Source organism: Rhinolophus sinicus, chromosome 17 (assembly GCF_057876585.1).
Source record: "Rhinolophus sinicus isolate RSI-liver-muscle chromosome 17, RSI-T2T, whole genome shotgun sequence".
Classification (NCBI taxonomy): domain Eukaryota; kingdom Metazoa; phylum Chordata; class Mammalia; order Chiroptera; family Rhinolophidae; genus Rhinolophus; species Rhinolophus sinicus.
Genome location: NC_142517.1, coordinates 170,809,504 through 170,822,444, shown reverse-complemented (window position 1 = coordinate 170,822,444; position 12,941 = coordinate 170,809,504). Strand labels below are relative to the sequence as shown.

General features: G+C 36.6%; 1 protein-coding gene across 1 annotated transcript in view; it reads right to left on the bottom strand.

Annotated features, from left to right (window-relative positions):
- ZNF804A (zinc finger protein 804A) overlaps positions 1–8,761 on the bottom strand; it is a 261,665-nt gene extending 252,904 nt beyond the window's left edge. Inside the window, exon 1 of the mRNA XM_019752851.3 lies at positions 8,073–8,761. Within this exon, the coding sequence (XP_019608410.3) occupies positions 8,073–8,183 (111 nt within the window). The 5' untranslated portion in view covers positions 8,184–8,761. The remainder of the gene's footprint in view (positions 1–8,072) is intronic.
- Between the last annotated feature and the right edge of the window lie 4,180 nt (positions 8,762–12,941).

Below are 12,941 nucleotides of genomic sequence, written 5' to 3'. Positions count from 1 at the left end.
CTGATAAATTCATAAAACTGCTAACAAAAGATCCGGATCAACAAAAATTAATTGCAACAGACTAAATCAACTGATGAAGATAATTATAGTTTTTAGGACTTCATTTAAAACATTGCTGTATTTAATGTTTTGTGTTTTATTCCAGATTTAAAGGACCCCCCTTTCTCCTTTCTTTAAATCTATCTATAACTCACAGAAATTTGGTAAAGTATATTTTTGCCACAAAGATCGAAACATTTATCTCTTTATCTCTATTTGATCACTCCAGAATTCAGAAACTCTTATTAAATATTCTTATTTTTCATGATAATATTTGTATTTGCATGAGTTCAATACGAATCTGTTCTCCTTGTAACAGGACATTAGACAAGTCCTTGGCTTTGCTTCATAGCTTCAAGAGGCTTTTGAAAGTCCAATGTGAGATTCCATATGAAAAGTTCCAGCAAAGCAGATTTAAAACAGCCTATATGGTCAATTACTACTCTTGCTGCATTTATGTAAATAATCAGGCCAAGTTTATTAAAATTAGATTTAATTTGCAAACAAGTCAATCGTTTTATAGTTATCTTTGATAGAAATAGGGATGATTATAAGAGGAAATTATATTTTAATAATGTAGCTTTATGGCTATCAGATTCTAGTGCTATTAATCATCTGTGAGGTTTTGATTTCTATCTGAAAACTGGACTGAATCGTAAATTCTTGTAATTTCTTCTAATATTTGGTTAGAATTCTCCAAACTAACATTTCCAATCTTCTCCCACTATTTTGACTTAGAGTCACTATGAAAAGTACCCTTTCTTGAGGCCATGCAAGCTAACACTAGACAACTTGATATACACTTGAGAAGTCATCACAATAGCTCGTATGTGGGACCATCTTCATACCTGTTGTAATGCAGCCACTCAGAAAGATCACCGAAGACAGTTACATAACAAACAAAGAAAATCTGTCTGATGGCCACTACTTGCCCTCATTCCACCTGAAATTGTTTCTAACCTGACGTCCAGAAATTTTCTCGACTGATCTCCAAACTCAGAAACTGAATTTATATTTTGCTCAAACTATTAACCTTTGTTTTTTGTTGTTGTTGTTTGTTTCCATAGGAATACCTCTCATTAAATTACCTGATTGCTCACACCACACAGAGGCCTAATTTAGGTGGAAGCTCACCTACAACACAGCCTCCTGAAACAAAACAACCTCATTCATGTCCATCCTGTCCTAAGTAATCATGAGGCTATGTGTTTGCTAACGAATCGTGTTGTGCTTATGAAAATAACTTAAATAAAATTGAAACCGAATTACACATTATCCAAAAGAAATTATTGATTGAATTAGAAAGGTAAAGCCTGAATCTGATTATAACCCATTTGAGTTATTTAACTGGTTAAGTCTTGGCTCTTACAAATATCTGCTCTGGGGAATTTCTCAATACTTGGCTATTGTTCTTATAGTCATCATATTAACCTCTCTAGTGCATTGTATACTCTTGAGGGTTTTAAATGACTGTCGGCAGCCAAATGGTATCCATCAGGATCAGACAAGTGGATGAAAGCAACAATAACCACATAATGATAAAGGCAATGACTACATGTCCCTGCCGTTTGATGACACAACTAGTGAAAACAGCAAATGTGTGATTCTTCAGCCTGACTATATGTCAATGGTGGTAACCTAGATATACTAGTCTGATTGTTCATAACCTTAGCTTGCTGAGAGAATGACCAAAAGGGGGGGAATTGTTAAAATAAAAAACAAACAGAGGCCAGCCTTAAAAAACTCATGAGCAGAGAAAACAAATTTAATCATATAAACAAAGCTTAATTTAGCTTATTTTGCAAGACTAGCTTGACCTGGCTCACTTTTGCTTATGACTCTGGAAATCATAAGCAAAATGTGAACTGTTTCCCAAGACTGAGATCAGGTAACCACTGAAAATTCTAATATTATAACTAATCTCTGTGAAGGATAAAGGCACTGCTTTCTCACTATATAAGGTGCTTTATAACAATATACCCCTGAGCTTCATTCGATGTTTTGGTTTGAGTACTCCCAGTTTGCAAACTGTCTTTTTGATGTGCGCACAATAACCTTTTATTAATTACTATAGCAGATCCTTGAATAACATCCTTTCGTTCAATGTCATTTCATTATGACACTGATGAGAAAAATAAATAAATAAATTCCCCACCAGGGCCACTGTCTGTGCAGAGTTTGCATATTCTCCCCATGTCTGAATGGATTTTCTTCAGGTTCTCTGGTTTCCTCCCATATCCCAAATATGTGCACATTAATTTAACTGGCATGTGTAAATCGTCCCAGTCTGAGTGAGTGTGAGTGTGTGTGTGAGTGTGCCCTGCTATGGAAGGCTATCCTGTCCAGAGTGGGTTCCTGCCTTGTGCCCTGAGCTGGCAGGATAGGCTATGGCCACCCAGGGACCTGAACTGGAAGAAGCAGACTGAAAAATAATGATCTTACTTGCTTTTATTTATTTTTCTTAAATGCGTGTATAGCTCACATGTATTCCAATGTTTAATATTAGAAGTGTTCTGAGTCCTTAATTAGAAGTTTGGTGATATTTTTGTGACTAGAAATACGCTATAGGAACTCCGCTCCTATTTATATCAATTCACCTGTGGTAAAATTGGTTTCATTATACGTCGTTTTGCTTTAAGTCCCAGTTTCCAAGAACCTCTGGACAACATTAATTGCGGTCTTACTTTACTTGAGTAATTCACTGGGTTTACTTCTGTTATTTCTGAACTTTTGACAGATGGTACATACTAAACAAAATACCTCAACAGCCTGAATTTGACCATGAATACAACCGTAAGAAACCTTTGGATTAGGTGGTCCCCAAAGCTTTTGCTGATCTGTCTGTATTTTCAATAAAAATGTAGTTGTAGTCATCAATAACTGAGATGTGAAAACATTAGTCACTATTTGAATTTCAGTTATCAAAAATACCTTAATTAATATGTGATGAACTAACAAGGTGTGTTGGAACAATGGGTATCACTTAACAACATTTGCCTTAAAATACTGCTTACATTTTTTAAGTAGATCATCACACCAATGATTTAATTATTATTTTCCTTACTTGAATAATGCGTTCTGAAAATGCACATACTGTGAAGTTTTGTGACAATAAAAAACAGTAGAGCAAAGAATATATGATACCTTAAGTTCACAAAAGTGACACATGACATGATTTTTAATACTGAATGTATAATAGTTTAAAAGAAACTTGAAAGAATAGACACCGACTGATTATGTGAACAAGTTTATAAAGTGGGAAAGTTTGAGAATGTGTTAAGACATCACTCTAATCCACCCTCACCCCTGACCTTTCTTGAGGATATTAATCTAACAATGACAATTTTTATCAGCATTAATTCAGCAACTGGTCTCATTAGTCTTATGCAAAGTCTTAAATGTGCCTCATAAATGGGCTTCAATGAGAGGAGAAATCTCTCAAATTACATTCCCTAGGAGATACAGAAATGTGTAAGGGAATGACATGAATGATAATATCATATTAGATAATAATAATTAGAACAAAAGGACATATAGTATATTTCAAAGACCTTCCTAATTTTAGTGAGTTCCTATATATACAAAGGAAAAACTCAGAATTTTTTCAAACTTTTCAAAATGAGTACATATGAAAATGTTCTGAGTGACAAGAACCCTGCAAACATGTCAAAATATGTGAATACTTTTTCAACACACTCAAAATGAACAGGAGCATCCCTGAATACATCTTAACCCACACTATTTAGTGCATAATCCTCAGCGCAGAGCCTGTGGAACCTAGAATAGTGCTTTCCAATCGAGGCGTCTCAATAAATCTGAATGAATTCAAATATATTGAGAATTCACTAATGAGTTAATTCTTCTTTTCTTGCCAAACCTGGTACTTAGTATATTAGAAATGGAGGGCAGCCTATAGAAACAGAGCTTAGGCCAGAGAGAAATTATTGATATTTGCATATTGAAGGATGAGAAATAAAATAAATTTGAACTCAAATTATTCTGTGAATATGGCACTATTTCTAAATACCTGGAAGTAAGTGGACAAGTAGAGTGTCTTTAAACAATGGATGACATCAATACCATCTCTTTATCAATATGAATATTATCATAGAAATTCCTACAGATTCCATATAAATTATAAAGGAAGGAAGTCTGGAGTCAGGAAATCTGCATTATAATATCGACTCACTGTATAAACTTAAAACTATCACTCATTCTTTTTGAATTCCATAGTCAGTAAAACAGATATAATGCTCTTATGAGATACAAAAATACTGACCAACTAATGAATGTAATGAACAAATTAGTAATGATTTCCAAAGTTCCAAAGGAAAACCCTAAATTCTATATTAAAAGTGATTAAATATATATTAAAAATTGTATTAAATATATATTTAAATGTTTTAAAATATAAAATTAAGCCGAATTAATTTTGTGGACCAATTGCAAAACAAAAGTATAACAAAATGTCTTTATCCAAAAAACAATTATATGCACAATGGTAGTTTGGGAAAATCTAAGGAAAAAGAATGAATATACATAAAAGGTAAACAATTTATCGCCATTCAACCATATAACTTATTCAAAATATTTAGGAGCACTAATAAAATAATAGCGTATTTATTTTTCCATGGAATTAAAGCTGCATCACAGATATGATGCTATTTATAACAGAAAACATGACAAGCAGAGGAACCTTTCTCTTTGCTTGTAAGACATTTCAAAATGAAAATTTGTTTATTTCCAGTTAAAATTGTCAAAAGAAATATATTTAAAATCTCAGGAATAGGGTCAGGATTAACAACAGGAGTAAACTTGAAGTACTTTTTAAAAATTTTATGTGTGAGTGGTCTAATAGGACCTATGGAAAGGACTGCACATTTTGAATGTCTCCGCAATATGAGTGGCAGGATTACATTCTGGATTTAGGGTTAAAGCAATTAATCAATGTCATTGTAACCAGTGTTTTATTCTATAAGTAATTTTATTCTCAAATAACTTCTAATTCATGAAATATTACTGTGTTCACAACTATAGGTTATCTTAAATCAGTTCAATGATTTTTTAAAGATTATAAAATCATTTTTTTAAATCTGAACTTTTAAAATGTTTAAGGTATCCATTAGTTATCCAGTGATTGAAAGTAATTGCAACTTCTTTGGAAAAATCAAAATACCTTTTCCCTGAATGGTTTTGTGTTTTAAGTTGTGCTTTCCTGAAAAAAAAAAAAAATACTGCAGATATTAAAATCCTTTTAATTTAATACATATTTCAAAAAGCAAGAATGTGTCAAAATCAGACAAGAGGTAGAAAAGATGTCATAATTATTATTCTATGAAACTGGGATAAAAACATGATAAACCATAAATTCTTACTCAAAAATATTCAAAATGTAGCAAATATACATTTTAAAGATTATTTTGTGTTTTTTATTAAGGTTGCTAATTCTGAGAAGTTTCAGGTTCAGTTTTCTGTTTTCAGCTTATAGTAGTAACTTTTAGCTTATAGTAAGTCCTCATGGAATCCTATGTGCTATAGAGAATACATTTTTAGGTAACTATAAATGTCTGTAAAGAATAAATGTTTTTTAGTAAAAAAAAAAAAAGAATATATTTAGAATCTCTTCTGTTATACTTAAAAGAATAGGCACAAGTCTCATTCTGTTCAAGAACAAAATCATCAAAAGGAAACAAACATATGACATATATCACCTTGTTAAAGTAATAGTTTCAAATATAGTTGGACCATATATGAAAATCTACATTATTTTTGTCATTGTAAATCTCTTACATAGGAAATACAAACTTGGGCAGTTTATGAATTTAACTTAAAAGGATTAACCGAAGCCCTGGTAAGCTCTTTTACTATAACTAAGAGAAATCTGATAGGAACTATTTCCAAACCTTTTTATCTCAGTTTGTGCCTTCTGACATTTGTATATATTTACATTTATTCATCTCATAAAGGCAGTTCCTTTGTAACACCCGTTTTAATCCCAAAGTTACACTGGCAAATCTAGGCTTTAACCTAGTCTTTGTTAATATGAATGATAAAGAACTAATCAATTTCAAACACACAAGAAACAAATCAGCATAAGCAAGTTCAACCATGGTTAGAAAGCCAAGGTTGACTTAAGTATAAAGATTACCAAAACTTTAACAAGTTGAGGTCTGGCAATATATATATATATATATATATATATATATATATATATATATACACATACATATATGTATGTGTATATGTATATACACATATATATGTATATATATGTGTATATACATATATATGTGTATATATATAATGAACTCTATTGTGTGGTTTTATCACCTACGCCATTATTATAACTACGGAGATGAGATATTGTTCAATAAGTTTGCATTTTCCCATACGTAAAATCTGATTAATAAACAAACCAGAGTATACTTCTTCAAAATGAAGGTCCCACCCCCCAAAAAAGTAATATTTACTTTCTTAATGGTTGAGTCTTATAAATCGAGCTAGAATAATCTCAATAATTCCCTTAGCCTTGGCCTACTGCTCTGTAGGCCAAGTACTGGAGTACTGGAGTACTGAGGTACAGTACTCCAGTAAGGAAGACCACAGAAGAGTATTTTCACTTTCTTTTGTTCAACAACAACAACAACAACAACAATCTTACCCAGAACAATAATAAAAGCAACAAACTAACTCTGCTTCTTTGAGTCTTAAATGAGCAGAGAGGAGGGGTCTAATAGATTCATGGGGGGAAAAAACAATCAAATGCAGCATATCAATGTCAGAATTCACTTAAAACTTCTGATGAAAACTTCATTCTTGGAAAACATCACAGCACATTTTTTAAAAGTATGTGGAATCATATTTTAAGATATATAAAGAAAAGTAGATTAAGAATATTGTATTTACATTTGGATTAATTGAGTCTGTCCTTAAACTTCTCCTCACTCAGGACAGGCAACCACTTTGTGGGGAAAAAAGGGGGTAGGAAGGGGTGATGCTTGCTAACAGATCCAGAATTTAGTGATAAATACATTTGCATATTACCACCTTATTCTGGCTTTACTCTCCTTGCAGCACTTAGCCTAATGTGCCTTTCTCTATTTCTTTTTTTTTTTTCTCTTTACTGAAGTGTATACCTCTCAGGAGATACCAATACATGGGAGTCAGTTCTGCAGAGAGGTTTTGTAGGTAAGAAGGGATTTGGAAGAAAAAGTAAGAGCTATCATCCAGCACTATCTCAATGCTCCACACATCTTCTCCCACCAATCAGGAGTGCTCTTTCTACTAAGATGCTGAAAGATGAAGCTCTGTGGTCCAGAGAGAACCTCCCAGCGACTGCATGGGTTCTGTTTGTCTAGCCTGTTTCCTAGTGCCTCTGAACGTAACACAATGATCGCCCCTCACTTATTTCCAATATTTTTTGAGTGAACGACAAGGGGTCGACATGGGGTTCTGGAGTCACTCTATTAAGCTTAGTACTGACAACTTCTCACCAGACAAGTTTGCTTCCAGTCCTTCTGGAGACAGCCAGAATACACACTCCTTCCGAGCCCATCACTCAATCCTGCCACTTGTTTCATACCACCAGCCACATGGTTCCCTGCTTCCATCAGAGGCACTCACATCCTCATTCACCTTCAGCTTCCTAAACTGAAAAAAATGTTATGGGGTCACTTGGGGTTAAGGCTTTTCTTTTTCTGCCTTAAAAAGAGGTCCTACTGACACAATTCGCTTCAAATAAGCAGAAAGTGTGGTGATCTTCAGCATTATGGAGTAAGGTGGAGTCCGGAGCGTTACTGAAGTGTCAACCACAGCCAGGGAGTACAGCTTTCCTAAGATTCCTGCCTTTTTCTACACCTAATTCTCACCCTACGCCCACAAGATAATTAAATGAATACATTATAAACCAAATTGAATCGCGACACCTCCAAAAATCTCATCGCAACCTCAATCCTCCAAATGCCCTTTTAGAAAGGAGACAGACAGACAGGGAAGAGAGAAGAGAGAGAAGAGAGAGAGAGAGAAGTGATTACCAGAGTTTTGTTTCCGTTCTTGCTGAGAGGGCCCCGGAAAACTCCCTTGATGTTGCGAAAGTGTCCGTTGCTGAGATGCGTGGAGCTGATGACAATGTAATAACACTCCATGGGGCAGCCGCCGCCTCCACCACCCCAGCCGCCGCTTCCATGCACCCCGCGCCTGCAGCCGCAGCGCGCCGGAGCCGAGGGAGGTGGGCTAGGGACCCGGAGGGAAGGCGAACGCCGCCTGGCTCGCACGCCCTCCAGACACGGGCTCACTACACCCCTGTGCCGCGCGCGCCTGGGCTTCCCCGCCTCCGCATGCTCGCCGCGCTTTCTCTCAGTGCCTGTTTCTCTCCGAATTCGCCTTGGGGCTCTGCGGGCTGGGGGCCGGCCGGGCAGGCGGGCAGGCAGGACGGAGCGGAGCGGGAGTCAGTGCCCGAGCGGCGGCCGAGCGGAGCCGGGCAGCAGGAGCCGCCCGAGCGGCAGCGGCAGCGGCGGCGGTGACGGCGGCGGCGGCAGCATCCCCCGCGTTCGGTGCCCGCACTCGGAGTTGCTGCTGCTGGCAGGCATGAGTGTTATTATAGTGAGCGGCGTTGCCGGTCCATTGCACTGAGCCAATGGCAGGGAGCCACTGGGCTGATACTGAGAGCTGTCAGAGGAGTACATCTGTCACCCGCTGCCTCCCCCCGTCCTCCCCCCCCCCCCCCCCGCCGCCGCCGCCGCCGCCGCCGCCGGGACCCGGCCGCGCGGGTCGGGGCGCGAATGGGAGCGCGCACCGAGCCGGGCGCCCCCCGCGCAGCGCAGCGGAGCGCCGCGGCCGCAGAGGGCCAGGGATGCGAGGCCACCGCTGGCGGGAGGCGGAACGGCCGGCCGCCGAGAAGTGGGAGACTCCTATAAGGTGGGGGCGGAGGGGAAAATGAAGAGGCAGAGATTTCTTGCTTGGCAATCGGGGTTGGGGGAGGGGGCGAGGAGGGAATAAGTAAATTAATAATTCAATACCAAAAGCCAACCGTTTCCAACTGCAGCGTATCCTGGCAAGTGCCAGAGCTACTGCTCTCTCGAGATAGTTACCCCATTGGGTTTGGCTTATTTTGTTTTATTTATTTGCCATATATTTTTAGTTTGGAGGCTGGGTCCTGCTTAGAATCTTAAGAGAAAGAAAATACGCCCCCCCCCCCACACACACACCACCACCATCCATTCGTAGAGATCATAAGTGCTGGTGTTGATATTTTTTGAGAGGGGTTGAGGGAGTTGTGGCGATGCGACTGGAAGTGAATAGAAGGAAAAAACAGGGACCCCTGGTTTATGGGTTCCTCGACCTAGCGGTCCCCTCACCCACCTCCCCTGAGAACCTCGGCTCTTCTAAATTACCAAAGCTGAACGGAAAGGGATGCTTTGTCGCAAAGAAGCTACTGCCACAATTTTGCTTTGTATTTCTCTACAGTTCTTTCCCCACTACAGTGAGTGGTAGCGAACAAAAGCGTTCGCCTTAGAAGCTACCTGAATGGAAGAATCTGCTAAAGAACTAATGGGCTCCTTACGGAAAATAGGGAATGGGGTCTGCGGCGTTCAGTTCCCTGAAGACAGATCATGGGGATAGTTTTTAAGGGGCCAAGGCAGACGTGGGCCTGGAGGTGCCCTCCAGCCCTCCCTTTCACCCAGCTGATTCTCGGTGTAACTTTAACTCCTCTGAGGTTGTAGGGTGAGAGCATCCCATCAGGTACATATACGACTCATTAGTCTCACTTAAAAGGATCGATTAACAGACAGTGGGAGCCTGGGAGATGGTACCTTCAATGAATTCGCTGAAGGCTTTATTTTCCTCTTGTCTTGAATGGCTTAATTGGTTAAAGCAGATTCCAGACATTCTGATGCTCCTGTATCAGAGCAAATTGCATTTTGGTATGTAAACTGTGTTTGTCTTGTTAATTTGAAAGTCAAGATTTCAAGACTTTCCGTATATATGATGTCCCATATATACAATTTTATGTAGCAGTGATCTACAAACCATAATATGATCCTTAAATGAATCTGCCTGTTTGATTTTATTCTTTGAAAGAGGAAAAGAGGGAAAAATATTTATGAGGGGCAATAGTTATTTGAGTAAATGATAACTTATAGGGATAGAAAAGGGGAGTGCTAGATTCATATAAGGGAAATTTTCCTTATGCCATGCTTCAATTTAAACAAAGAAAAAAAGTTGGTGTGCACTGATCAAAGCTCATGAAGAGTCAGAGTTATTTAGAGGTACTTGGCTAAATTTCTCAGATATCCACTTGGGGGAGTCTGGAAATCTTGAGAGAAAGAGCAAGAATTTACAAAACTTCTATACTCTGTGGAACAGATCACTTAATAATTTGTTAGAATTCAGTATGAACACAGTACTATTAGAAAAAAATACTTAAATGGTCTCTAATAAATATTGTGTGGAAAATAAACCTATTTTTGACTCCTATCATTACAATTATTTTTTTTTTTTTTTATACTTTGAAGATGGAGACATTCTCTATACACATCACTTTGGGAATAGCTAATGACCCATATGATTTCCATTGCGTCTTTTAAAGTTATGGAAATTTGCAGTTTAATTAAAGAGGAGATAAAATCTTTACTATTACTGAACCAAACCATGGAATCTCCTAAGGAAACGGAAGATACCTCATATGTGAAAGGATCAGATAATGTAGTTTTCTTGTGTTTGCAAGTCATAATACTCTACACTAGGTTTTTGCAATATTTTTCTCTCAAAATACTTCTAACAAAATATTCAGATCTCTACAATATAAAGCTCACGTTCCAATTCAGGAAACAGGAACCATAGTTACATGAATTGTCCAATGGAACAGAGTATCACCTATATAGAACATCATATTGTGTTTCTAGTGGCAAAGTTTATATATTATAAATATATATCTTATGATACATATGTATAGATCATAAAATAAAATTTAATGAAATATCTTAAGGATCTCTGAAAAGAGTCACTTTACTATTAGAATAGTCTACCTTTGCCACTTACATGTTTGATGATATGATGGGGTAGCTTTTGACTATTACATACAGTAAACACAACATAGATTTGCTGCTAATAACATGAAGGATGCTGGCAGTTAAAAAAGAATGTAGATATCTTTTTGCATAAAATTTATCTTCATTATTTCTCTACACATAAAGTACTCTATCTCAAAATGATCTGATTCTAAGTATAATCAACAAGATGCTATACCACAGTCAATATATATAAAATAAGTGTAATATCCTTATTTTTCATCCTATTGAAAAATTAAGGACACTGATGATGGCATATTTTATATATTGAAAAGCTGAAATACCCCTAAAATACAGAATTACAAAAAGAAAAACAACATACACCGGTTACATAAATCAATTGATTTCATGGAAGCCAAAATACTTTACATTGTAAGCATTATTTTGGATATTTCCAGCATGATAAGATTTTTACATGCTAGAAATGAAAAGTACTGAATTGTCTCAGTTTCAAATTTTCTAAGTTTTTAATTCTATCCAGCTGCTTCTAATGAACAAAATGTTAGTGAGTATATTATTGGAAATAGGATGCTTAACTGTGCTATCAGTACAAAAAATAAAATTGAATGTTCATGGCAAGTCCTAAGTAATGATAGAATTAGGTAGGTCAAAGGATGCAATGGCTGGGAGACTATTTAGACAAGAAAATTCAATGAGATATCACAAATAAAAGTAATCAGAGGTCAAATTCTAGATCCAGAAAATGCAGGAAATTTGATCCATAAAATTAGGAAGGCATAGTTGTTTGAGGTCTGAATCCAAGGACTAGAAATTCATTAGAATAGAAAAATAGATAGGTCTGGAATTTCCAGTTAGGTGAATGCAGATATTTAGAATGATAATGGGTTTGGGGGAAAGGGAAGGGAGGGAAAGGTAAAAGTGCCTCAATATCAGAATTCAGGGATGCTAGACAAAAAAATTTTGCTCTGCTGAGTGGAGCTGAGATTCTTTCCTCATAGTTATTACAGTGTTATTAAAAATGCAAAAGCAATAAAGGCCTCACAGGTTTATAATCATGGGTAGATAAAGGTGCTAGATCTTTGCAAGCTTCTACAAATTTTCAAAGCTCTCGAGTAAAATGTGATGAACTACATAGCATAAGATTTCCTCATTTGGTGTAGAAATAGCTAGTATGTTCACTCTAATGGTATACATGTGGAATGGAGTGTGATGGATGTGATTTATTTTCCCATATATGATTGTGTTATATTGAAGCATAGAAATGTTATTTTTACAAGTAACTGTTACGATTGATGGGTTAAATGACTGATCTATTATATTTTCAATAAATACTTGAGGTATTTTTCAAGTGTCTGGTTTCTGGTTTACACTGTTTATTTGTCAATTTCAGGATGATAATATAGGCGTTATTTTTAGCTGCAAAACATTTTGTTCAAATGAAGCTTTATACTACATAAACTGACCCCACTAAAGCTTGGAGTTAGGACCCAGAGTTATCCAAATAAAAGGCTCAGCATTCTAAGAAGCTCATTTTAAAGTCCACTGATCTAAGAAATATAGAAGGATCATCGAGAAATTGTTGCTGAACTGAAAAAGTTCATGCAATTGAATGTCTTAAGAGGTGTAGATATTCATTTACCATGAGTTAAAAGTAAAACATTCAGTCAAAAAAGTACTTATCACAATGTCCAATTATTTTTGTGTGTTTGTATTATTTTGGTTTATTTTATTGTCTTTTAAAATTGGTATCCAGATTTTTTCTGAACTGAGGCAGCAATAACTGACATACCAACGAGATTTTTAAAAAAGCAATGTTGAACCTTTGAAAAATATCAAAATCATAAGGAAAATATTGCTAAAGGGCTGAGAAAC